The 24477-nt window shown below is 54.0% G+C and overlaps 2 protein-coding genes across 3 annotated transcripts; both read left to right on the forward strand.

Moving 5' to 3' along the window:
* Positions 1 to 857: 857 nt before the first annotated feature.
* Positions 858 to 10994, forward strand: LOC112976081 (NADH-cytochrome b5 reductase-like; the record flags this gene model as incomplete). Its single annotated transcript, XM_026086939.1, has 6 exons — positions 858 to 1139; positions 1940 to 2088; positions 3266 to 3353; positions 6310 to 6414; positions 8564 to 8767; positions 10458 to 10994. Coding segments are annotated over 6 exons (1032 nt in total), but the record flags the coding sequence as incomplete, so codon positions are not given.
* CDCP2 (CUB domain containing protein 2) lies at positions 10815 to 19217 on the forward strand. 2 transcript variants are annotated; one of them, XM_026086869.1, is made up of 8 exons: positions 10815 to 10896; positions 11915 to 12156; positions 15032 to 15148; positions 15945 to 16292; positions 16397 to 16738; positions 17076 to 17429; positions 18323 to 18501; positions 18578 to 18989. In XM_026086869.1, exons 2-8 carry the CDS (start codon positions 11940 to 11942, stop codon positions 18893 to 18895), a joined length of 1875 nt encoding a protein of 624 aa, XP_025942654.1. In that variant the 5' UTR covers positions 10815 to 10896; positions 11915 to 11939; the 3' UTR covers positions 18896 to 18989. The 2 variants fall into 2 exon arrangements, with proteins under 2 accessions (XP_025942654.1, XP_025942653.1); XM_026086868.1 differs by having other exon boundaries at positions 18323 to 19217.
* Positions 19218 to 24477: the final 5260 nt, after the last annotated feature.

A 24477-nucleotide genomic window follows, 5' to 3' on the forward strand; every position in this document is an offset into this window, starting at 1 on the left:
GCCCCGCCTGCCCCCTCTCCCCGGGCCGTGGGGCACGCAGGCCAGTGTGGGGTGCCCAGCCCCGGTTCGGGGTGCTCGTGGGGTTTGCGGGGGGCTGGCCCCCAGGAAACAGCCCCGAAACCTGCGTAGAGGGGCCCRAGCACCCGCCCGCGCCGCAAGCCGAGCGGCCAGCCAGCCTCCGCAGGAGCCAGGGGCTTCGCTGGGGGAAGGCAGAAAAAACGCGGCCAAATCCCGGTTCCCGCCCTCTCGGCTAAGGACGGGCTCTGTCTTCGGCTTTGGTCAAACCTCAAAAAACGTCACCTCGACTGGTCGCCTAAAGCAGAAAACAGCCAAAGAAGCCGCGGCGTACGAACGTGGCGAGCGCCGCCAGCTCGCGTGAACCGCCGGGGCTGGGAAGGGGTCGCTTGGCACCTCCCGGGCCCGCGCCGGACRCACGAAACCAGGGTCTGCTCTTGCAGATGTTCATGGCAGTGTTTCTGGCCTCCTTTTCTCCCCTGCAAAATTAGAATAATCGCACTTCTGTCGCAGGGGCGAGGATTGATTAGTGCTCGCCYGGCGCCTTGGAAATGAAGCTGCTCCAAGCACTAAGTGCTCTTTTCTTCAGCCTCGTCACCCGCGGTTTTATGATTTCCTCCAGACTTCCTTTTGTTTAAGTGATACAGATATAGATGTGCCTATCGCACAAAAATAACACAGCGCCCGAGCGGCCGGCGCTCTGCGTTTCGTTCGAGGCGCGTTCGCGAGGCGAAGCTCTGCCTGAGCCCGGGGCAGCGGCGGCAAATAAAAACCGCTCGCCACGCGCTCCGGGTCCTTTCCCGCTTGTTTGAGTTTTGAGCCAAGCTTAAACCTGCTGGTGAACCAAAGCGCCCGGTGAGCCGGGCGGCAGGTTTTCAAGGCGTTTCTGCCCGAGGCGGCCGAGCCGCTCTCCCCCTGGAACCGCCTTTGAAGGCGCGCTGGCGTTTTGCAGCGGCAGCGAGGACGACTGGGCGGCGCTCCGGCCCCGGGAACCGGCCCCGTCCCAGTGCTGCGGCGGCGGCTGCCGGCCCTGCGTCTACGACGCCTACGAGGAAGCGCTCGCGCGGTGGGAACGGGCCCGGGCAGCGCGGGACACGAGCCTCCTGGCGGAAAAGGAGCGGCAGGTCGGTTTGTCCTCGCCAGCCCCTGGGGCTGCTGCTCTGATGGGGCTCGTCAGCGCTTGGGGTTGGGAGGGTCAGCGAGGGACGGGGCGACGGGTCAGAGCGGTGCCCGAAGCCATGGACACGTATCCCGGTCGGACAGAGCAAACCTCAGGGAGGAGTGGGAATAGGCCGGAGACAAAGGCGACCGTAATTTTCTCTGCTGCTGATTTCCTTGGAGAAGTTCCATTTTCCTGAACTCTCTCATTTTCCCTGTTTTGTAGATTCATATTCTGAGGATGAAAAGAGTTAATATTGCATGCAGCGGAGCATTCAAGTAGTTGTCTTTGCAGTGTAATTTTAAGATTGTCAGTGCCCTTTTACATAAGATTAACTGTGCTGGATAAAGGAAAAATGATTAGTGGTGAAACAGCTAACGATATTTCCTATCCAAAATGGTCATCGGTAGGTTTCGAAGTTGCCCCCAAAGCAGCGCTCAGCCCTTTAGCGGTATTATTTTTGTTTGTTTCCAGGCACGAGAAAATGATTGCAATCAGTCGTAATAGGATGACCATGCCGTAAGGTGTAAAAATGTAATTGAACAAAGGGGGAAAAAAAGTGAGCTCCCAAAGTACATACCGAAGAACCCGATAATGAATCCGCGGAGAGCTGAAATTTGTGCTGGGCCCTAGCATTTAATACACGTTCTTCTGGAGCGCTGGGTATCTCCAGCACTAAATTAACGCACGCATTTGCTTCAAAAGAAAAATGAAATAATAAAAGACATCGTCTAACCAAGTAATTATTTATTGTTGTTCTTGCAGAGCAATAATTCAGAACTAAATCCAGATACATTTACTGCATTCAGCATAAGCTCAGTGGAGCAGCTAACAGAGGACACCTACCAGTACAAATTTGAATTACCAGGAAATAGCAGTCTGCGATTGAGTTTAGGACAACACATCGTGTTAAGGTATTGTTCTCCRTGCTAGTTAAACAGGCTGCATTATGTAACCTAATATGTAGGTTTTTGCCAATAGACAAAGGCTTCATGCCAAGGAAATCATAATTTCTATACCTCCACAATGATGCAGATGAAAGAACTTGTGAGCTCGTTAGCTTTACTAATTTCATGGTAAAAGCCATTCCAAAGCTATATTTTTCTTTAGTATTATCCTTGTGTTGCTGGGTCGGAAAGAACTAGGTGTRATTAAGAAAATCCATTTGTGGAAAGAAAGAGTCAAAGAATAGATGCTTAAAAGCGATGATTGACTCCATCRTGTTGGGATGAAGGCAATGAACTGCGCTAAGCCCAGAGCTTGGGATTTGGGCCTCGTTTCTCGKGGTAGCTCCACACCCGTGGTGTCGCATCTGATGTCCAGGCATTTCGTGACTGATTTCAAGCGAAACAACTCTCTTGTGTAGTTTATTGCTTGCCAGAAAGGAGCTGCTTGGGAGAAGTTTATGTCTCTCTCGACCATCTGTGGTGATCACTGTCAGATAGAAAAAGCCATGTTAGGATGCCGYTGATCTGTATCTGTTGACGTTATTGTACGTTAACAGCTGATGCATACAGCTGGCTGGCTGTTGAAAGCACTCGCTTCTCTGTCCAGCCGTTTCTCATAACACGGCAGCAGGAAGGTTGGGTCACTTCAGTCGATTACCATCGCCAGCAGTAAAGAGCGGGATGGATCTATCCCGTGGAAGGAGAAGCCTTGCAGTGAAGTACAGTGTGTATTGACACGACTTCAAGGCTGTGCCCTAACTTTCCTTGTTTAATTAGCAAACAGAGCAAGAAAGGCAGTCCCCAGCCCAAAAGGGATAGCAAACCAATAAAGCATCTCCTCCTTCCTTTGCACATTCAGCTGCTCCTTACAAAGCAGCTCAGATGTCCTTCCGCTGATGTGTCCAAGAGCRGAGAGCGTGGTACAGCCAGGGCCACCACCGGGAGAACAGAAGGCGCCTTTACCAGTTACGTTCCCCCTAGATTTTTACCGCCCCCAGGGAAATGTTTTGCATCTGTGCGCAGCCCGCGCCGCTGGGGAGACTGTCTGCTGCCTCCCGCAGCTGCTAGACGTGGCCGATCTCCCCGGAGAGGAGGGACGTGCTGGTAATAACGTTACAGAGGCTGCCTGTGTTTTTCTCCTCAGAGGAGTGGTGAACGGTTTGGAAGTCCAGCGAGCCTATACTCCAATTAGCCCAGGGAATGCAGAAGGTTACTTTGAAGTTTTAATAAAAGTAAGTAAGCCTATACAACATAGATTAGAGTCTAAGGTGCTGGGGACTGTGTTTTCTTTTAGGAACCGAGCACGCTCTCAGCACATCAAGTGAGACTGCATCAAATCCCTCATGGACTGTTCCTGAAGCAGTTGTGCTTTGCTGATAAAAATTGCTTTTTTTTCCCCCCCCCACAAAACGGAAAGCAGAGGAAGGTGACACACAAACAAGTGCTTTGCAGCAGGAGCCCCGTTAAGCGCTTGAGTGAGCCTCTGGGGAGCCTTGCTATTGCCGCTGCGGAAAGAGGTGCCCATTCCACTTCCCGGGTTTCATTTTACCTTCTCAATCTGTCACTGAAATCGCACCCCGCTGTCAGCCCAGCTGATCCACTGATTTGGGGAAATCTTTGTGCAGCCCTTACCCTCCCTGCTGTGCTTAAAGCAAAGGAGACTCCTCAGAGCAAAGGAAAAGTTTTGATTTGGGCGAAAAACATAGATGCCCACGGAGCAAAGACGTAGCCCGTGGGCACGATGGGGTGCATGGGGTGGCAGAGCCCCAGGCTGGGCGAGTGTCCTGGCCCTGCTGGCCAYGACCGCAACAGGTGAACTTGGCCAGAAATTTTGTCTGAATACAGCCTGCAGGGCACTTACAAGTAATTGTTTTGCATAGAGAATATCAAATTCCAGGAGGTTTTTCTGTTATTGTATTTGTCTGTCTTTGCTGGTTCCTTGGGGGCAGACATGCGCGTCGGTACAGGTGTGAAATTCAGAGTGCTGGGTGTCCCAGGCGGCTCGCAGAGCCTGACCGTTCGTCCTCTGCCTGTTTTCCAGGATTTCACGTTTTGGGGGTTCATTACGCGTTGCACGATCGGATACAAACCCTGTTCTTTAGAAATGTGTACAGCGCCTATAAGTCACCTGTGGGAGGGTCGTTTCACCATTCTTGTGGCAACTGGTGTGTGGCAGGGGAGAGAAATGCTGCATTTGAGTTGCATTAATAGGACACGTTCGCAGGATGACTGTGAAATTTCATGTATACTTGCTTATTACTCACAGGTTTTGCATTTCAATAATAATAGTAATGATTGCAATGATACCTTTCCTTTATATAGACCCTTTCATCCCAAAGGGAGCTGTAGTTATTCTCTGGCAGGGACAAAAGAGGTTGGTAACACCCAGYGTAAAGCAGCCATTTTTATAACCCACTCTGTAGGTTGTGCTATATTTCATACTATTCAGGCAATTTTGGAAAGTACTATATTATTATTATTATTACTATGCAATCCAAGCACTGTTCAAACCCTTCTGTCTCCTGTTATTATAGCATTGCATTTGTGATACTGCAGTTAAGAGTGAGGGAGTTGCCATTTACAGAGCATAACCCTCTTTTTGAGTGATTTTATAATGTTAGGGTTTTTCTCCTTGTAAAACTGGGTGTAGAAGTTTTCCCCCAGGAGATAATTATTTTTTCTTTTTATTTGGAAAAAAATCTTTTTAAACCCCCTCCATCACTTCTCCCTTCAATTTTGGGAAATAATTTTGGTGAAAGAAAGATTGTTTTAGTTTCCATTACCCCGGTCCGTTGGGAACAGGCAATAAGCGGGGCTGACTTTTCCGTTCTGGCCTTGGGTTTCCATATGTATTTGAAGAAGGCAGGCATCAAATACCGCTGCTCCGACGTCCTGCACGCTCTTCGCGTGGGACGGAGCACCTGCCCAAAGCCCTCTGAACGCGAGGTGTTGCCGGCAGTAACTCAGAGCATCTTATTTAAGCGAGGCTGTTACGAGGTGAGGAGCACCTCTGGCTTTGCTGGCTAGCACCGCTTGCAGGCGCGGAGCACGCTCGCCCTCGCGCTCTCTCCCTGCCTCTCTGCCGTTTACCGGTTTCATTTGCCCACCTTGCCGTTCGGTGGCCAGCCGAGGCGCTGGGGCGGGGAGCTGGGCTTCTGCCCGAATGCCCCCGAATACCCGCTTCTTTCAGATTATGCAGTCGGGAGCCTTCGGCGGCTTTTATCGCACCCCGTCTTCCCACCTCCGGTTGGGGTGCTCTTTCTCGGGTTTCTCGGTGGCGTCGCTCCTGCCGGCGCGTCGGCTCGAGAGGGTCGGAGCGGCCGCGGTTCTCCCGCCTCCTCCCGCCGCCTGCGGCTCTTCTTCCACGCACGTTCCTCCTCCCTGGCCGCGGGGTCCTGACGATTACCTAGAGCGACGCGGCTGCTGGGGTGGTCCCGCCGTTTTCGGGCCTCTCCCTGCTCCGCTGTTTCTGGTAAGCGCTGGCCCTTTCTCATCAGTCACGAGCGAGGTGAGCATTCCTGCAGGCAAAAGCCTGGATAATATTTTTCATGCCTGGCAGAGAGTAAGGCAGTTTTTCTGCTAATATCTTTCTTCCGTGAGGCCAAAATAACTTTTTTTTTTTTTTTTTTTTAGAAAATTCAGAGGCATACCTCAACATCCAGATGCTCTGTTCCAAAAACAGAGTATTATAAATGAGAAACCTGACTTTGGGTCACTACTTGTATCAATACACAGCATCTGAGAGACTGAAATAAAGCAAAAACTATGCAGTGTTTATATAACTATCAGTACCCGGAGGGCATTTGCAGACCCCGTACTCTGAGATTTGGAGAACACTTGAAGGCTTGGGCTGTGCTCTGCATTCAAGACACACTTCTCTGTGTGCTTTGTAAGCAAGAGCTCTGCTGTGCTTTTTCCAGTTTTGGAAAATCCAGACTGCATGAGAGTGGATTATGTTTACATTATAGTCAAGCTGGAATGGATCCAATATGATTTAATTTAAATGTCTTTGTTTGGGGTATAACTTTGAATTATTTTTCAAATAGAATGATCTTTCTTTTTAAATGCATGAAATGTTTTTTGCCCCCTTCTTGTTTAAATGTAGATAACTTTATAATTGACTTTAAGCTGGGAAACTTTCCAACAGAGTATAATTATTCTTTTCTTTTGTGCAATGTTTTTTATTAGTGCTATGAAGCTGGGCTAATGTCACAATACATAAAAACCTGGAAAAAAGGAGACATGGTCTTTTGGCGTGGGCCGTTTGGAGGGTTCCCATATCGACCTAATAAGGTTAGTTCCCTAAGAGACATGGGATGTTTCTGCTTGTGGCAGCTAGCTTATTCCAAAGGGAAGACATCAAYTTGATTACTGTTTTCATGATTATTTTAGGAACTTCCCAGGTCACTGTGCAGTAGCACAGCAGTCAGTTGGAGAAAGTACACCTTGTTGGACTGCAGAATATTTAAGAAATAAGAGGAGAGGGGGGTGGGCAGGAGAGACTGGAAAATATTAGCAAGGCTCTTTGGGCATCCCTTGCATTAGAAGTTCTTGCCGTGTTAAACTGCGGGAGCTTATTTTGCACCAGCAGTGAGTGCAGACTGGGTTTTCCCTTGTTTGGATCATGTTGCTGTTTTGTGACTGAGCACAGTGGAGAAGAGGTGTTGATCTTTTTCTCTCCTGGGTATTCCCCGAGCTGTAGCAGCTCCAGTGAGGTGTCGCGTCAGCCAGCCGCTCTGCAAAGGTTGGTCCCACCTACTGATAGGAGCCTTGCTGCAAAGAAAGGCAGATCCAGTTTCAGGGTATGGTTTCTCACACACACTAATTTGTTTACTTAATTCTGACCTTTCAAATGGGAAGCAGAATTGAAACACTGGTCATTTAAGATCTCAACACCCTTTTTTTCCTTCTTCTTTTTTTTTTTTTAATTAAAAATAGGGCTGTAAAATGCCAGTGGCCAAACTCCATGCAAAGCGATTGTGTTCTGTTTCCTGAAATACCCTCCCTGCTGGTTTTGGCTATTATTCGCTTCTGTTCTTTAAGCTTTGAGATACCATTAGGGACAGAACATTCCTGCGGTGCCCAGAAGCAGCGACGTTCGGGGGCTGGCTGGGTGATCCTTGTACATGCAGTTTGCAAATCACCTTGCAATAACTTGTTGTAGAAGAACTGTTAATTGTTTATAAATTGTAACAAAGGTCCTGAATGTGAGTGTCATAGTAAAATTTCCTTTTACCTCCATTTGTTGCTAAGTAGAATAGGATTCAGATTCAGGCGGATCAGATCCTCTCACAATAAATTTCCTGGTCAAAAGACAGCACAAGCGGCTGCTGCCTTCCCACCGTCAGCCTCCTCCGACAGGCTGCTGCTCATCGGGGTAGGTGGGGTGGGAACGGCAGAGCCCATTTCCTAGCCAGGTAGCCACACTTAGGGCTTGAACGGGTGAGATTTTACAGACTGCTAGTTCTCACCGACTCTGAATAGCTAAACCTTTGGGAAGTATAAAGGAAATCATTTCAAGCTCAGATGGATATGTACGTAAAAGATGTGCTCTAGCTTTCAGTGAAGGTAGTAGGAGCTGGACTAGGCCACACAGGTAGCAAATCCGTTTGGACATTATTCATGCCAATAGCTTTTCTGTTGCATGTGGTTGCATCCCACTTCTGGAAGTCCTTTGGCCTCCAGCACCGCAACGGCTCGTATCTGACTGCATGGGGTTGGGGCTACGCAATACCTGGCGATGGTGAATAGGCGAAAAATGATTTAAGCAGTGAGGCCCCAGAATAGGGGCTTAATTCCCAGTTCTGGCCCTGGTACATCGGCTGAGCTGGAGAAAGTGCTGGGGATTTTCTCTCCTCCGGAGTGCTCTCCTGCCCAAACATCCCTGTCCTGCGCCTCTGCTGGGGCAGGTAAATGAGCAGAGTGAGCGTCCCCACCGCAGGCATGAAGTGCTAGGTATGGTGGGTAGTTCTTTGAGAAAAGTCAGATAATGCAGCAGGAAGATGAACGGATTAGGATGGGAAAGAAACCATTACCTCAGGGAACCTTCAGGATTGTACTTTACTGCTTCCAAGATTAATCCAGGATCATTTCCAATGGGAAAACAACCCACAGTGGGTCAGCAAAGGGTACTGCTGAATTGGAACTGAAACAYAGATGAGTTGAAATCAAGGCTAAAATTTGGAAACATGTTTATATTTGGATAAAATCCTTTTTCATTAGATTTGCTATATAAATCCTGAAAGTGCTGTCTTTAACCATGCATGGGTTTTGCAGAAAAATGCATTTTGAGATCTGAATGTACTGGTTCATGTCCTTTGGATATCTGATATGTTTGCTCATGAGGGACCCTATACCAGTGTGGCAGCAGGGAGGAACTGAGAACGAGGGCATTCGTTTACAAACGTGATGGTTCATTCAAAATCCTCTGCTTCGTTTTTAGTATGGAGAACTGCTCATGCTGGCTTCTGGTACCGGCCTCGCACCGATGCTTCCCATCCTCCAGTCCATAACGGAAAACGAAGAGGATGAAACCTTTGTAACTCTCGTTGGCTGCTTCCGTTTGTTTGGAAACATTTATTTGAAACCTCTTCTCCAAGAGCTGGCTCGATACTGGAACATCAGAATATTTTACGTCCTAAGCCAGGTAAAAAAACAGATGGGAAATTCATCTATGCGGGGATTCTGTGTGCTGAATTAACCCCTGTCGCCTCTGCTTTTACGTCAGTGTGATCTTAATTCTTTCCCAGTCAACAAGGCTATTTTGTGATCCAGTTGCTCCAGTTCTTAAATCTACATGTTCTCACACTGCTACCAATCTGGAGAATCTCAGGGAAGTGAGCATCATTGCTTGTCCCTCTTTACCTGCCTTGGTCGCTGTCCTCTTGGGAAGGACCTGCTGATTGATGTTCACCATTGATCATTATCCCCCCTGCTTCAGGTGACTGCTGCTGCACCTAAACATTTACGCAAAGAAAACTTGACTCTGAGAGACTCACAGCAAATAAACTACTTCTCCTTTCTTAATGCCAGTGCCTTAATCTGTCCTCATCTTTCATTCATTGCTCATGGCTGCAGCTTTCTGCTTCTGCGTATGTTAGCACCAACTTCTCAGCAATTATTTTTCCCAGCTGACCCATTTTCAAACTTCTGAAAGTTGCGTCCCCCTCTGTAAAATTGTTTTCTATGCCAAATTCATGGGATGAGGGCATACCTCTCAGTGGTCTTATACTTTGAGCAGTCTTTTAGCTTTTCATTTGGTCCCAAAGTTGCCTTGTTCTGCACAGATATGGTAGTTGAAAATTATTTCCCTCAGAAATGAGTATTCATTGCAGGGAGGTTATAGAAAGAATTATTTATGCTGAGGGAATGAATCCCATTGCATTTTTAGTTTCTCAGATGAATCATTTTTTTATCTCTTGTGGTGGATCTGCCTCATACATTATGTTCCACRTATGGCCTTGGCAGGTTGGGGAGACTGGGWATAGAGAAAAGTACTTGTGAACYGGSCACCYCCTCGGCTGACCTATAGGAGCGTARTCATTAATCRTCTCTGGCAAAATAGCGTAGATACCYTTTTCAGGACAGTGCTGTCTCAAGAGCATGAGGAGGCCCTGAACTTCCACCCRGTGAAGRGCAAGAAGCCCATCTCACCCCGTCCGCACTGTCTGCCCCACGTGTACTTCTCTCCCTTTCCTTCCCATTTCTCCTCTTAGCAGGTTTGTTGTAGTCCAACACTGAGTCACGGRTCTTCCCTTTTAGGATTACATACCTGTCTGTCTGCCTCAGTATTTCATTCCGCTGCCTGTCACCATCACATCTCACCACTTTCTGCTTCTCATTAACAGCAATAGGAGAGTCCCCACCGGATCTAACAGCATGGGATCTAACACTTCTCCTGTCACAGGATCAGAACTGTGTTTGGAGCAGGGTGGGCTTCTCTCGGTTGTTTTGTTTGAGGGAGATGGGACTGAAAGAGATTTGGGAATGGRAGAGGCAAGAGAGAGGAATAGACTTGGGACTTAGGGCTTGGGATAGAAGAGGCATGGTGGGAAGTGATTCTCAAAGGAGAAAGTTTTGCAGTGTTTCTTAGCAATAGTTACACTCTGGGTTTGTTCAGTCCCCTCTGAGTGAGCAGCCAGATCCCTTGGCAGAGAAGGGTTTGATGTGGGCTTTGCAATAGGGACACAGCTCTCAGGATGGGCCAGGTCTATCCAGAAGGAGTCATGGGGGTGAAAAGCCTCCTCTGAAGTACTGTGAGGGGACGTTAGAGATGTGGCTGTAAGCCATCAATTGTCCTTTTTACTGTGGCACCCTGCAACCTTTTGCCTTTTCAGGAAAGTTCACTGGAGAAACTTCCTTGGAGCTATCAGGAAAACACGTACACTGGTCGTCTAAATGAGGACTTGATGAAGACAATAATAAGTTCCTGTCGAAGAAAGCCATTTGTATTAATATGTGGCTCCTCTGCATTCAATGAAGATATGAGTAGATATTTGAAATCAGCAGGACTTGAAGAAAATTCCTGKTTTGTCTTTTAGCAGGATATTCCTCACTTAAGGAACCGCAGGCTGAGCCTTGGATATCCTTGTTTCCCTGCAGACACTGCTTCAAATCAGCCATCTCAAYAGCTGGAATTTCTTGTGCATGTACTTTCATAGGCCTTTGGATCAAATACTTGTCGCCAGCATCATTCCCACTCTTGTGAGTGTTTTAAAGATCGAGTGTCATTCCAGATCAGCTGCTACAAACACCCGTGCCTCAGGGAACAGCATGGTAATTTTAATGGAAGTCTTCAYGTGCAATTTCAAGAGAGAGAGTTCTTAAGGGTACTAAAAAGCACCCAAATAAACACCTTTGCTCTAATATGAAGACCAGTGACTTGCACTGAATTCCGTGTTAATGTGCAGTGGTATTGTGCCCTATTAGGTGTCCATTAGAGAGATTTAATCCATGGGGAGAAGACATTGTGGCTGAGGGACCAGCAAAGCATTGGCACTCTGGCATCCGTGGGGTTCATTTTGGCTGTGCCGTTACCCTACTGGATGGTGTCAGGCAAGTCGTTCCAGTTGCTCCATGCCTCAGTTTCCCCTAATACACCATTATACAGGGGTGCAGGTACTGATCTCCTCTGGAAAGAGCCTTTCCAACCATTTATGGACRACACTGTGCACGTGCCCGTGTGCCCAGCACAGCCTGCATCGCCTGCGCTGCCCCCCAGCCCTTTGTACGGCTGCCTGGGGAGCCAGGAGCCTCCCCTAACCGCATCGGCGCCGGAGCCGCTCTCTGCCAGGGAAGATGGGTGTTTGCTCTCTGTGTCCCTGAAGCGCTCTGTAACAACAGCCCTGCTTCACCGGATTGCAGCTCTCTCCAAATAAGCAGCTGTTCCCTTCTGCCACGGGACTTTGGCAGAGCAGGAGGGCTGCCAAGGCAGCCGTGCGGCTCRCAGGAGGAGCACCCATGGGGCAGGAGCGCCGCGGGGCTTCACCGGGCAGAGCCGAGATACCCTCTGTCCACTCTTTTACCCTCTTAGGCCAGCGCATTTACTAGTGGCACCTGGAAATACAGTCTGTCCACACACCTCTGCGCTCTTCCRTTCATTCCCAGTAGCGTCCTGTGTTGGAAGTGCCCGGGGTTTGCAGGGTGATGACAAATGATGATGCTCCCCTCAAGCATTATCATCCCCGCCTCATTTTTACCTATATCGAATAATTACACCTTGCAYGCGGGAGACGTAGTTTGAGAGTTGCCCAGAATAAGCAGCGTGCACTAAAACGATGGCTCTGATTCGCAGGCTGGGAGGCGGTGAAGGTGCCTGGATGAGGGTCCTGCAGGCCCTGGCTGGTCCCGTTGCATCTGCTGTCTCGGCTCTGTCTTTGCTCCACCTTGGCCGAGTTTTTGACTTCTTCGCTCGCTGCCGCGGTGAGGTTGGCGCTTTTGCCGGCTCATATGTAATACCTGCAAGCCTGGTCAGTGACTACTCTGTTATCAGCTCTGCTACTCTGGCACAGGAGCATTTCTCCCTTGGTTTTGCAGGTGAGACAGGGGTGACTGGATTCCAAGTGACTGGAATTAACCCACTGTGGATGCAGCTTTTATCCTAACTTCATCAGAGCAAAGGCTTACGAGAAAGCCCTTCTCCCAGCACAAAATACGGTCCTGGCTTTTTAAACGCAGAAGGATCCAGGAACGTTGCCCACATTAGATCCAAGGCTCAGTCTCGGGTCTGATCCAAGCCGTGTCTCAGCCCCCATAAGCCACCGTGTCGTGGAGGAGTTCTGCATAGCGTTTGGGGCTGATAAATAAGGAGCTGCTTTCTTTGGTAGCTCTCCCTGCTTTGGCCCCAGCTAGGAACACGGAGAAAATATTTTCCTGGGAAATTACATACTCTGAAAATCTTGCTTGGACACCTCTTGCTTTAAAAAAAATCCGCCTGTCCGAGATGTCACTAAAAATCCCCGGAGCCTTTTTGAACAGGCAAAACTCCCTGCTCGCTTTGGGCGAGCAAAGAACGTCCACGCGGACGTGGGCCCTGCTCCTTTGCATGCGACCCCAACATGCCGGGGTGTTTCGGCACACGGGGCCGGGCCGGCTGCGCCCTCCCCAGCTGGTGCGGTGCCTCTGGCATCGCGTGGGCTCCCAGGGAGGGTGGTGAGAGACGGACGGAGGAGGCCGCCGCTGGGTCTCCTCGCCTTTGGAGAGACTCTCGGAGAGGTCGGAGAACTGCCCCGGGGTGGCGGTTTTGCAGGGAAATGGTGATGCCATCGGTTATCCAGGGGTTTGTAGAGCTGGAAGCGCCTGGGCTCCCCGCCGGTGCCAGTGGCTCCTTTCCAGCCAGGACACGGGATCCCCCTGTGTCTCCTGCCAGGGCCAGACGGTGCTGGTGGGATGCATTAGTGCTCCGGCGCCTCCAAGCAAGCGGGACACCAGCGTCCCCAGGAGCCGCCCCAGGTTTCCGGCAGCTTTACTCCCGCTTTTTTTTTTTCTCTCTTTTCCTCATGCGCAGCCTAAATACCTTCTTAATTTAATCTCATTATTTCCTGCCTAAATAATTCCCGTTTCTCCCGGGGACCATGTTTAAACCTTTGATCTTCTCCRAAGTCTCGCAGTCCTGATCGCATCCTTCCTGTCTAAATGACTCGGATGCCTTTCGGGCTCGTGATTTATGGATCTGCCGGCAGGGGAGCGGGGGGAGCCCCCGAGCAGCACGCCCCTAAGGAAACCGCAGCCGGGCCTGGGTCCCCGTCATAATTACTGCTCCTCTTCTCCCTTCCCCGCTCCTCTCCTCCACCCTCCGGGCAGGTCCGCGCGGACGCGGGCCCTGACCCTTTGAACGCGACCCCCATACGCCGGGGTATTTCGGGGAATAGCCACGGGGAAGAGGCAGCCTGCGCCTGCGGCTCCCGCAGAGCCGGGCTGGGGGGAAGAGGCTCTGCCTAAACATTATTGTTGTTGTTATTATTCCCCATAAATGCATGCAGACACTTAATGACCTTGGCGTGGAGCGCTTCCCGGGGATTAATGACCAGTTGGCGTTAATGGGCCTTAGCTGCACCTCGGGCCATCGGCTCCTCCCAGCCCATCATTAATCCGCAGGAAATGTCTCAGGCATCGATCCTCGGCGCTTAATTAATAAATGCAACTTGTCTCACCGGCTGAGATTTAGAGATACTTGCGTCTTCTTTCCCCACCGCTGTGAAGGTGACTTTTTTAGCCCGGGTCTCTCAGGCAGCGTTTCCTTTTTGAGGCCCCTGTGGGTTTTTTTGGTTCCTAGCGTTCATCGCGGCGTCGGATACGGCAGCAAAAAAGTGGTTTTGCTCTTGGACAGGAGGGAAGGAGATGAAACGCTGCCGGGTTTGGTGTTTCTCCAGCTAATGTGGCACAGCATGGGAAACAAATCTTTCGGAGCGAACGCAAAGCCTCGGCTATCTTCAGCTGATCACGTCCGCTGTACGAGCGCCTGCGCGCGCACCCAAAAGGCGCGTGAGCTCTCAYGGCGCAACGCTGCGGTTCCCCGGGGGCTTGGCGGGTTCTGTAGTAATCGATGTTTTTGCCTGCGAGCCGCAATTCGTCTTTAATCTTTTCGCAGGGAGGGGAGGTCTGCTACCCGCGGCGCTCGCCAGGCTTCAGCCGGCTGCTGCTCACGGGGCTGTAAAACTCTCCGCAGCTTCTGCCGGGGGCTTCGCAAGCTGAACGCTGCCCGGATTAGGCAGAAATTCAGTGCAGCCGCTCGGACGCCGGAGGAGGCGTGCAGGGGCGCACGGGAGAGGCTGCTAGCTCCTCCGGCTCGCTCTCGGAGCGCCGGGGTCGTCTTCTCCGCGCCCACGAAACCCTCCCCTCCGTCCCCGGAGTCTCCGTGGCGGCTCGCCGCTGCGCATCCCGGGCCGCGGCCGGCAATTCCCGAGGCTCCGCTTCGCTCGGCGGCACGGCCCGGTGTGGAAACACGGACCGAAACGTGGTCCCTGTTTCTCCAGCTTTTATCAACAGTTGGCTTTGTGCAGCGAGTGCCGCAGTATAAATCACGTTAATTCCTGAGGTGCTTTTCCCTGCTAAGTCTGAAATTCCCATTCTGGTCCGCTGTCTTGCCTGGCGAACTAAATTATTTTCATAGCCCCTTAAGGGCATATTGTCAGCCCAGACTTACTGCCGTTATACACCATAGCTGAAACATTAATATCTCTTCTAAATATAGTATATTGACAAGGTATCTGGTATAGTGTAAATCCTTGGGACATTTGATCCAGATCATTAAAACTGAGTGAAGGAAGGGAGGAATAGATCAAGTTACCTTGCCGCTCTTAATTCAAACAAGCGATGAATTATTCATCCCACTATTAATTCTGCAGTCCTCCTGCTTTTTATTTATTCCTCTCTTTATTTATTTATTTATTTTTCTTTCTCTTTCGGATAGGCAGCCGGGGAAGGATCCCGGGGCGCCGGCCGCGCCGGAGGATGGGGTGCCGCGGGGCGGGCTGGCTGGCCGCGCTGGCCGTCCTGTGCGCGGTCCGGCCGACCGCCGCCGGCCCAGGTAAGAGCCCGTCGCGGGGCGCAGCGGGGATCCCGCCGGCGCCGGCGGCCTGGAGAAGGAGCCTCCTGCCGCGGCGGCGGCGGCGCTTATTTTGCTGAAGGTTGCGGTAGGAGTCGCCCTGCTAAGGTCCGGGGTTCCTTTGCTGAAGTTTCTGCTAAATTTTGGAGCTGTGCACACCCATAAATGTGTGTATATATATATATATATATATATATATATATATGTGCATGCATATCGGTGTGTGTGGAATAAAACCCTCCTCCGGATAAAACGTCCCCTGGGATGCAGGGCAAGCCGAGCAGGCGACCTGGTGATTTCGGGGCTCGGTGCAGCTGCTCAGCCAGGAGCAGCCCTCCTCTCCCCAAACGCTGCCGGGTTTTTGGCCCCGGGGCCGGCGGTACCGACGGGCAATGCCGAGGGGCGCCTGCGTGCTCCCGGGCTTTCCAGTTTCCTTACGTATCCCGAAGCACCCGGTCCTTAATTCATCAGCGGCGCCATGGCTACCAGCCCCCCCCGCAGCCTCCCCGCTTAGGTATTTATTCCAGCGGCGTTATTCCTTTACCGCCATCCCCACGTCACTTTGCTGCCTCTCCCCCGCAATTATCGAGGCAAATTCCGAGTCAGAGTAATTCCGAGTCAACGGAAACGGCAAAGCGCCGCGGCCTGGCGGCACGCGTCCATCCCGCTCCCGCGCAGCCAGGGCAGGGCTGGAGGAGAAGGGCCCTTTGGAGCCCCCCGCGCCCCCCCGTCCCGGGGTCCGGACGCGCCTCCCATCTGCAGGCGGTTTTCCGTGCAGGCATCAAATGCGGCGGGGTGCTCTCGGCGCCGTCGGGCAACTTCTGCAGCCCGAACTTCCCGGGGCTCTACCCCTACGACACGGAGTGCACGTGGCTCATCGTGGTGGCCGAGGGCTCCTCCGTCCTGCTCACCTTCAGCCACTTCGACCTGGAGTACCACGACGCCTGCGGCTACGACTACCTGCAGGTCTACAACGGCGTCACGCGCGACCGCGGCAACCTGCTGGGCACCTTCTGCGGCCGCCGCCCGCCGCCCTCCTTCACCTCCTCCTGGCACGTCCTCGCCGTCATCTTCCACTCGGACAAGCACGTGGCCAGCCACGGCTTCGCCGCCGCCTACCGCAGAGGTAGCCGCGGGGCGGCGGGGCGCTGCGCGGGGGCCGAGCGGCGAGAGGCAGCGGGGCCGGCGCGGTCGCCATCGCCGTCACCAGCTCCCCGCTCGTCCCCGCAGACGTCTGCGGCGGGGAGCTCACGGCGCTCTCCGGCGAGATCACCAGCCCCGACTACCCGGACAACTACCCCAACAACGCCGAGTGCCGCTGGAGCATCCGGGCCGCGGCAGGCGCCGGCGTCACGCTGGTCTTCGCCGACTTCCAGGTGGAGAACGACGAGGAGTGCAGCTTCGACTACGTGGCCCTCTTCGACGGGCCCACGGCGGCGGCCGCCCGCCTGGGGCGCTACTGCGGCAGCCGGAGCCCGCCGCGCGCCGTCTCCTCTGGCCGTGAGCTCCTCGTCGTCTTCAAGTCCGACTTCAACATCGGCGGCAGGGGCTTCAAAGCCTACTTCTACTCCGGTGCGGGCGGCTCGAGGGAGCGGGCACGCCGCAGGAGCATGGCAAACGCCTCCCTGCCGCGGTCGCCGTCCGCCTTCTGCCTCCCGCGGCGGCCGGAGGGGACGGCGTTAAGGGACGCTGTTCGGAGGGAGCTCCTGAGCTAGGGGTTAAGAGCCAGGAGCTGCTGCCTGAGTGGGCATTTCCCACGGCACGGGAAGGGCTATCGCCATATCGGCATACAGAAAACGCAGCCGCAAGGGTGCGGGGATGCGAATCCCGGAGAGGGGCCGCGGGGCGCCGGAGGGGTCTGCGTCCAGGCGGCTTGAGATTTGCCTTTTTTTGCTTTATTCCCAAGCAGGCGAGTGCCAGGAAGTGTATACAGCTGTCAAAGGGAATTTCTCCAGTCCTCAGTATCCCAACTTCTACCCCAATAACCTCAAGTGTCAGTGGACCATCCAGCTGCCCCCAGGGTACCGAATCAAAGTCTTCTTCTTGGACTTGGACCTGGAGGGACGCAGCAGCCTGACAGACGGCTGCGACTACGACCATCTGGCGGCGTTCGACGGAGGCGCCGAAAACGCCTCCCTGCTGGGGAAGTGGTGCGGGCGAGAGCGCTCGTCTCCCATCGTCTCCAGCGGGAACAAACTGCTGCTGGTCCTCCGCACGGACCGCAACACGGCCAAGCGGGGCTTCGCCCTAGCCTATGTTGGAGGTAAGGCGGCGCGCGCAGCGCTTCCCACGGTGCTTTTGCAGAAACTACCCCCGTTTGCACGAGCAAATCCCAGCCTCCGGCATGCCTCGCTTCTCGGCCGGCGCGCTCGGAGCCACGGTGGGCGGCAGCGGTGGGTGGCTGGCACCCGGCGCGTTTCRAGGGGCTTGCTCGCGAGCTGAGCGCAAACCAGGTCTCCCTCGGGAAAAGTAACTCCGCGTGCTGCCTTCGTCCCGCGATTCGGGCACCCGCTCACGGCTCGCGGTCCGTGACTCCGCGCGGTCCGAGGGCAGGAGTGCTCCCAAGCGCTGCAGATTCAGCCGTGGGGTCCAAGGGGCTGCAGAAACAGGGGGAGAAGCGGCCGCCTCAGGCTCCATGGCTACGGAGCCGTTGGGATGTTTCCGTTTCGGCTGGGCCCGTGGAAGGGAGCGGCGGGGACGGGGCCCGCGCGATTTACAGCCCTCCGAAAGAAAGCGAGCCTTCGCGCCAGSGGAGAGGATCCGTTTGCTCCTCCTCTCCCTCTAACGCGCTTGAGTTATTTGGTAAATCTCCTAACGGTTTTATAACACACTGAGCGCAGCAAAGTGATGCCGTTTTTCCGTATTGATCCTATTGCACCTTATCTGTTTCCGAAGGCCAGGATGCGGAGGGAGCTGGAATAATCCAGTAATTCATACGGCTTGAGCTCGGTGCGGGTTAGCGTTAACGAGCGGGGCACTGTTCTCCCCGCTCCGTGTCCTGGGGGTTGCTTTCCGCACCCATCCTCGGGCAGCTCCCAGCCCCGTGAAAAATAACCTTTTTTGGGGGGGGGACGGTTGCCCCAAAAGGCCCGGTTCGGGGGCGCCCCGTCCCRCCGGTGGGTCAGGCGGCGTCTCCCCCGCTCTGCGCCCCGACAGTGGTGCCCGTGAACGTCAGCTGCACGCGGACCGACTTCCACATCCAGATCCCCGTGCAGTCCCTCGCCCCGCTGGAGAGGCACCGCGTCTACCTGGGCAGCCCCTCCTGCGCCGCCCAGGTGGCCGGCCCCAACTTTAGGATACACACGCGCTTCGACGCCTGCGGCAGCGAATCCCAGGTAAGGGCGGGGGGCCGGGGGCCGCGGCGGGCCGGGAGCCGCTCGGCCGGCCGCGCTGCCACCCTCCGCCTTGCAGAGGAGGAACAACACCTCCGTGATCGTCAGCGTCCTCTACATCGACTTCTCGGCGGGCGGCCACGAGGACGTCCACCGCTACGAAGTGCAGTGCGAGCCCAAGAGGAAGGAGGCCTGGGTGAGCCTCCTGGCGGGCCCCGACCCGCAGCGGCCGAGCCCACGGGCAGAAAACCTCGCCGACGGCCAGCGGTGGGAGGCGGAGGCGCCCGGCGCCCACGGCGCCCGGAGCCAGGACACCAGCGACATCGTCTTCATCAGCATCTGCATCCTCGCGGGGCTCCTCATGGTCATCGCCGTGGTGGGGCTGGTGCTGCTCTGACGGCGGCCCGGCCGCGGGAAACGCTCCGGCGGAGCATCCCGGCCCCGAAACGGAGCCGGAGGGCGACCTCCGCCTCCCGGTGCAGCTCGAGCAGCCTGGGCGGCAGGCGGACGCTTCCTTCCCCACGTTGTTTTCCTCCGTCTCTCAATCTGCCCGTTTGGCAACTCCTCCCGCGCTTCCCAGCTACTCCCGCACCTGCTTCCATTTGTTTTCCCTCTGGTGCTGCTACTTTCGGGAAAGTAAACTTGTTTGCCCATGGCTGCAAATAATCCTGTCAATTATTTCGAGCTGCCGTCTTGAACAGGCAAGCTGCGACCAAATATAGCAGCGTTTGCAGCAAATATTTTCCACGCTCCTGCCTGTGTTTGTGTGGGCGCCCTAGATCTGTGCGAGAGGCAGCTACCGGCACCGACGTCTCCCTTTGGCAAATGTGGATCGATACGGGTTATATGGATGTTTCCGGGCAGTGTTTTGGGATGTCCACGTGCAATATTTGGGCAGCACCTGTGTGATGAGTGGTGCTCGTCATGCACCTTTGAGCACCTCATTTGGGTTTTTTGCATGTGATCTACCCACCTCTCTCTCTCTCCRGACTTACCTAAACGCTTTAACCACCCCAAAACTGCAGAAAACGGGAACCACCCTTCTTTCCCTCTGTGTTTTCCTCCTTCCCGCCCAGGCCTTTTCCCTCTACCTTTCCAGCGCGTCCTGGTGACCAGCGTTAGCTCTGCACTGGTGCCGTCCTTGTAGCCCAAAACCAGGAGCAATGTTGGTGCTTCAGGGTGGGTCGGAAACACGAATCCGTCCTAATGAGGGCACCAAATATTTCCCGGTACCGCGTCGCAAGCCCCTCTTGCTGCCGAATCCACCTGCAGCATTTTTAACGGCAGACGGCGAGACGGGCTGGGGGGGCAGGTGCTTTTGTGACTGCTTGGGGGCTTCTTGCACCCGCCCGCGTCCGCGCGGCCCGACCTGCTCCCCTGCCTTCAAGCCGTGCCACGACGGCTCTGCGCCGGCTGCAGCAGCAGCAAAGCAAGCGGAAATAAAGGCRAAGCGCGACGGTCACCAGGCTTCGCCTGCCGGGAAGCGTTATCCCGGCTGCCTTCACACCCCTCGTGCACCGCACCGTGCTTTCGCTCCCCCCCGCCGTGGCGTTCGCGGGGGCTCATGCATCACCCACAGCAAACGAGGCGGTAGGGGATGCGCGCGATCGGTGGAGGGCGCCTTGCGCACCGGCCTGGGACAGGTTTCTYGGACAAGCAGCACCTCGTCCCCCCTGCGACACGGGGCTCTGCCTCAGTTTCCCCTTCTGCCGTTTGCCGGGCACTTTCGGAGGCCAAGAGCCTCCGGTGGCCAAGAGCCCCCACCTGCCTGGGGGGYGGCCCCGGATCTTCACGTGAGCTCGGCACGGGAAAGCTGCCAGCAACCGCACCGGAGCCGCGCGGTGGCCCAGGTGCYGGCGTGGGGCACGGGCGCCTCTCGCCCACCCGGATGCCCCAGCTCTCGGGGTCCACTGGGGTGAAGCTCGGCGCCGGGGGCCCGCTGCAGCCCGGCGAGACCCGCGCGGGTGCCGGAGGCTGCGCAAGCGCGGCGGTTGATGACGGTTCTTCTTGCAGCGGCGGCGCGAGGGGCCGATCTCGCCCCGGGCAGGCGGGTGCCGCGCAGGCAGGTCTCGCGGGGTCGAGGCACTGGCCCGTGCCGGCGCTCTCCTTCCAGGAATGGTTCGTAATTTCCAGGTTTCCGTGTTAAACTGGTCGTAAAAACAAGTGCTACCCCAATGTGTCCTTAAGCAGAAGTGTCACGCGTGCTGCTCGCCTGAGATTTATGCGGCTTGAGTGGCGTATTTAGATTCTGCTGATTCTCAGCTTTTCTTTTAAAATAGAAATAAAATGGCCAGGCAGCTCCCGTCACTCCGGAGGCCTTTCCCGTCCGTGCTCTTGCAACGAGCCCGCAGGAYATACGGGGTCTTTGGCAGCACTTTTGGCTTGCAGCATTGCACCGGTGGATATTTGGGGATATTTTCGTCCTCAGCAAACGCATCCTCGTAGCTTGGCGCACGTCACGGTTTGCAGCAGCACCTGTGGATGGAAACGGCTCCAAAACGCTGAGCCAGGCAGGCGGATGTGGTCGCCGGGCCGTGGGCTTCRGGGCTGCACCTGGAGCTTCGTGCAAGCGCCGCCGTGGTGAAATAAAAGCCCAGCGCCCGCCAAACCCTGCGGCTGARCCCGACTGAGCCGCTCTGCCAGGATTTCCCCCCTAGGCACGCGCCACCCCGAAACCGGGCTACCAGCAACCCCGCCCAGGCACCTCCTGGGGGTCCCCATTTGGGGGAGACGGGGGCTGAATTTGCCGGTGCCTCCCCCAGCCCAGCACGAGCCTGCGCTGCTTGGACCGTGAACATTTCCGCTTAGGCGAAGCACTGGCCGCAGCGGAAATGGGTTTTGCCGTTTGAGGTGGCCGTGCTAGGGGAAGAACGTTTGCCCGCTATAGGGGCACCCGTCATAGGGAGATAACCGCTTTGTATATAATAATATATAATTAGCAAGGATTATCCATATGCTAGTCTCATCGACAGAGGCCATAAACGTCGCTCAGCGGACTGCCAGCGCAGGAATTAGAGCATCATTAATTGCAGCCTAATCCTGCCGTGGGCTTCCCTTTTTCGCATCCTTGGGCATGTCAAATCACCTTTGCGCTGGAGCTCGGCTTCCCCGCCTGTAAAATAAGACTAAGGCCACTTTATCCCCCTGAACAGGGGGTTTTACCCTGCAACACCTGCAGCTGTGCAGCTGTTAGGTGTTTAAGCAGGCACGGCTAAGACGAGAGCCCTCCGGCCGTTGCTTTCCCCTCTGCAGCGCGGGCGCTACTACGAGCGGGCTCATTCGTATTCAGGCGGTATTAAAACACCGAACAGCGCTGCAGTCATTTAGAGCAGCAAGCCAAATTCAACGCTTATTCTGTGCTGCATGGAGGAGCAAGCAGTCGTGCGGCCATGGCCAGACAGGTTGGGGGACTCCCTAACCACCTTCCCTCCCTTTATCCCTTCTTTTCTCCCTCCCCCAGTTCCTCCTCTGCTCCATCCCCCGGCTCCTGCTGCACGCAGGCTCCAGGGCTCCTCCGAGCCGTCGGGTGTGAACGTACCTTGGGAGCAAAGGTGCCCTCCGGCTCTGCAGCCGGGATGGCTGTGCCCTGGGCACCTCCGGAAACCTCCTTCGAACGACCGGGGCTCTAGGGGAACGTGTGAGGGATCTGCGGTGGCTCCTTGGTGTAACATCGCTCGTTCCGGGGCCGACCCGGCAAACCTTCATCTTGCAGGGCTGCCAGGAAAGCAAAGGAGATCTACAAGTTTGGGTTCTTTGTGGAGAAAGCTTTGAAGGGCCTCTCAAGAGATGAGAAACGTTGAGATGCTGTGCACCCTCTTCCACGAAGGATGGGGAAGGTGTCTGGTCTGCTCCCCTGCTCCTTCGCCCAGGTAATTTGCAGCAAGATAAAGCTCCTCTTAGCCATGCTTGCTGACGGGGCAGGGAAGAAGCTGGTGCCTTCCAAAACCAGCAGATTTGCCTCTCAGAAGCTAGGGTCAAAAGGCAGCTTTGGCAGGGATGATTTTGCAGGAGTGACCTCTCCTCTCTGTCTCTCCCAGTGCTCCTCAGCTCCCCCCCATACCCCCTTCCCAGCAGGACTCACAGCACAGGCGGCAGGCGAGAACAGCGACTGTCACTGCCCCYGGAAGGTGCTCCCCATCTCTTTTTGCTCACTGCAGGGAGACTCCATCATCTGCTTTATGAACTCTTTTGCTGAAAGAAATTTGCAGGCTGGGCTTCATATGACAAGAAAAGGAAAAAAGAAGAACCTTCCGTGCAGGTTGGGTGCCTCCTTGATTTAATGTTTCCTCTGTAAAAAAAGGAACCAGCTATTTCACAGGCAGCAGGCTGGAGAAGTGCAGCACAAAGGGAGCCACCGCTCAGATCTTCATCCTTCTTTTTCATCTAAAAGGGTTTCCCCCRTGTGAAGACAGGAGCTCAGGTACCTGTGCTGATGTCGCCCTTCCAAGCCCACCCTGGCCCGGCACAGAGCCCTCTCCAGAGAGGCTGCATTTGCGAACGGTTGAGCCATAACTGACCTAAGGCCCCAGAAAAGCCTGAACGGAGACTGTATTTCAAGGGGTTTCAAGACCAGAGAGCCTTTTGGCCATTGGTTTAACCACAAGCCGCAAGGCTCCGCTCTCCCCACCTGGCTGCACTGGGCAAGAGAGGCAGCGACGAGTGCTTGGCCGTGCTCGGCTTCTGTTTGAGGAGTAACAAGCTCATTCAGACGATAACCTGAGGCTCARATAAGTGCAGTTGTGCAGGTCCCCCGGGCACCCTAGCACATGTACTGTTATCAACAGGGAGGCTCCACGCAGAGGGGAAATCCGCTCTGTATTGAGTGAATAAACACTTGAGCATCCCAGTGTCACATTTAGCATCGCTCTGTGGGAAAATTAAGCACTATTTTGGCYTACTGCTATTTCTTCTCTTTGCTTTTGTCTTCCTTCCCCACCTTCCTTTCTGGTTTTCTCCTTAAACCACTCCCTTGTGTCCCCACCTCTGCTCTTATCTCCGCATTTCCTCCTGTGCTKCTGTTCTCAAGCTCAAGCCTCAGGGATCTTTTCCAGTTCCCCCAGACAGTCAGTTTCATGCAAAGCTCAGTCTGTGAATCTWCATCCCAAATGTTACTGCCAGCTTTAACGTCAGCCCGCAGGAGCTGGACCCAGAACTATACACTTAAGTCCCTTTGAAAATAAGTTGTGCAAAAAATATTAGGGATTAAACAAAGGGAAGTTAAATGAGTCAGAGTTTTCTCCAGGTGTGCAGTAACCCTGCTTCCCAGAAGTTAATTCCCAAAAGAAAAATATTTAGCACACACTGAGAATGAAGCCAAAAAAATCTGCTCTGCAACACGTGCCTTGGAGAGCTGAAAGCATGCAAAACAGATCAAATAAACCAAAACAATCTCTTCCCTGAAGTTTGCTCAAAGAGAGGTGTCAGAGCCCAGGAGAGGACGTGGAAAAAGTCACTTAAAAAAGATGGGCGTGGTAGAGCTTTGTTTATAACCCAGAGCAAAGTCCGATGGCATGGGAAGGACTGAGATGGCAGTGTGCGTGGAGCAGAAGAGCTCCGAGAGGTTGTTCCCCTCTTACCGCAGGCTCAGGAAGGCAATGCTCGGCTCATGTGAATCCCAGGTAATGTTGGACRGGTGGTAAAATTACAGCAAATGGTTCTCAGACGTGCCTGCTGACAACGTCTGGTATCTCTCTTGCTTGCCCCACTTAGGAAAGTAATGCGCAAATGCTGAGATGTGGTCAGGTTTTGTTTTTTTTAAATACACCCCGAGCACAAGGCTGGAATTCCCCGCTCTCTTCCCATTCCTCCGCATACCACAAACACCACAGAGATGCTCTGGGCCATATTAGGCCCTTGTTTATAGCTATGTTGCTCTTGCTTTTAAATTTTACGGTGCTGTGTCATGAATGGCATCACTTCCACCAGATTGTTTACTAATAAAAGATTAGGAAAAAAAAAAAAAGAATCCGCACCACCTTC

This window comes from Apteryx rowi, unplaced genomic scaffold (genome assembly GCF_003343035.1).
Source record: "Apteryx rowi isolate R43461 unplaced genomic scaffold, aptRow1 scaffold_7, whole genome shotgun sequence".
NCBI lineage: Eukaryota > Metazoa > Chordata > Aves > Apterygiformes > Apterygidae > Apteryx > Apteryx rowi.

What these genes read in the sequence shown, in the direction of transcription:
- CDCP2 (XM_026086868.1), top strand. Translation starts at nt 11,940, where the DNA reads ATGAGGGTCCTGCAGGCCCTGGCTGGTCCCGTTGCATCTGCTGTCTCG. An exon ending in TTTCTCCCTTGGTTTTGCAG is followed by an intron (nt 12,157 to 15,031) that starts GTGAGACAGGGG and finishes TCTTTCGGATAG; the next exon opens with GCAGCCGGGGAAGGATCCCG. An exon ending in CAAAGCCTACTTCTACTCCG is followed by an intron (nt 16,739 to 17,075) that starts GTGCGGGCGGCT and finishes ATTCCCAAGCAG; the next exon opens with GCGAGTGCCAGGAAGTGTAT.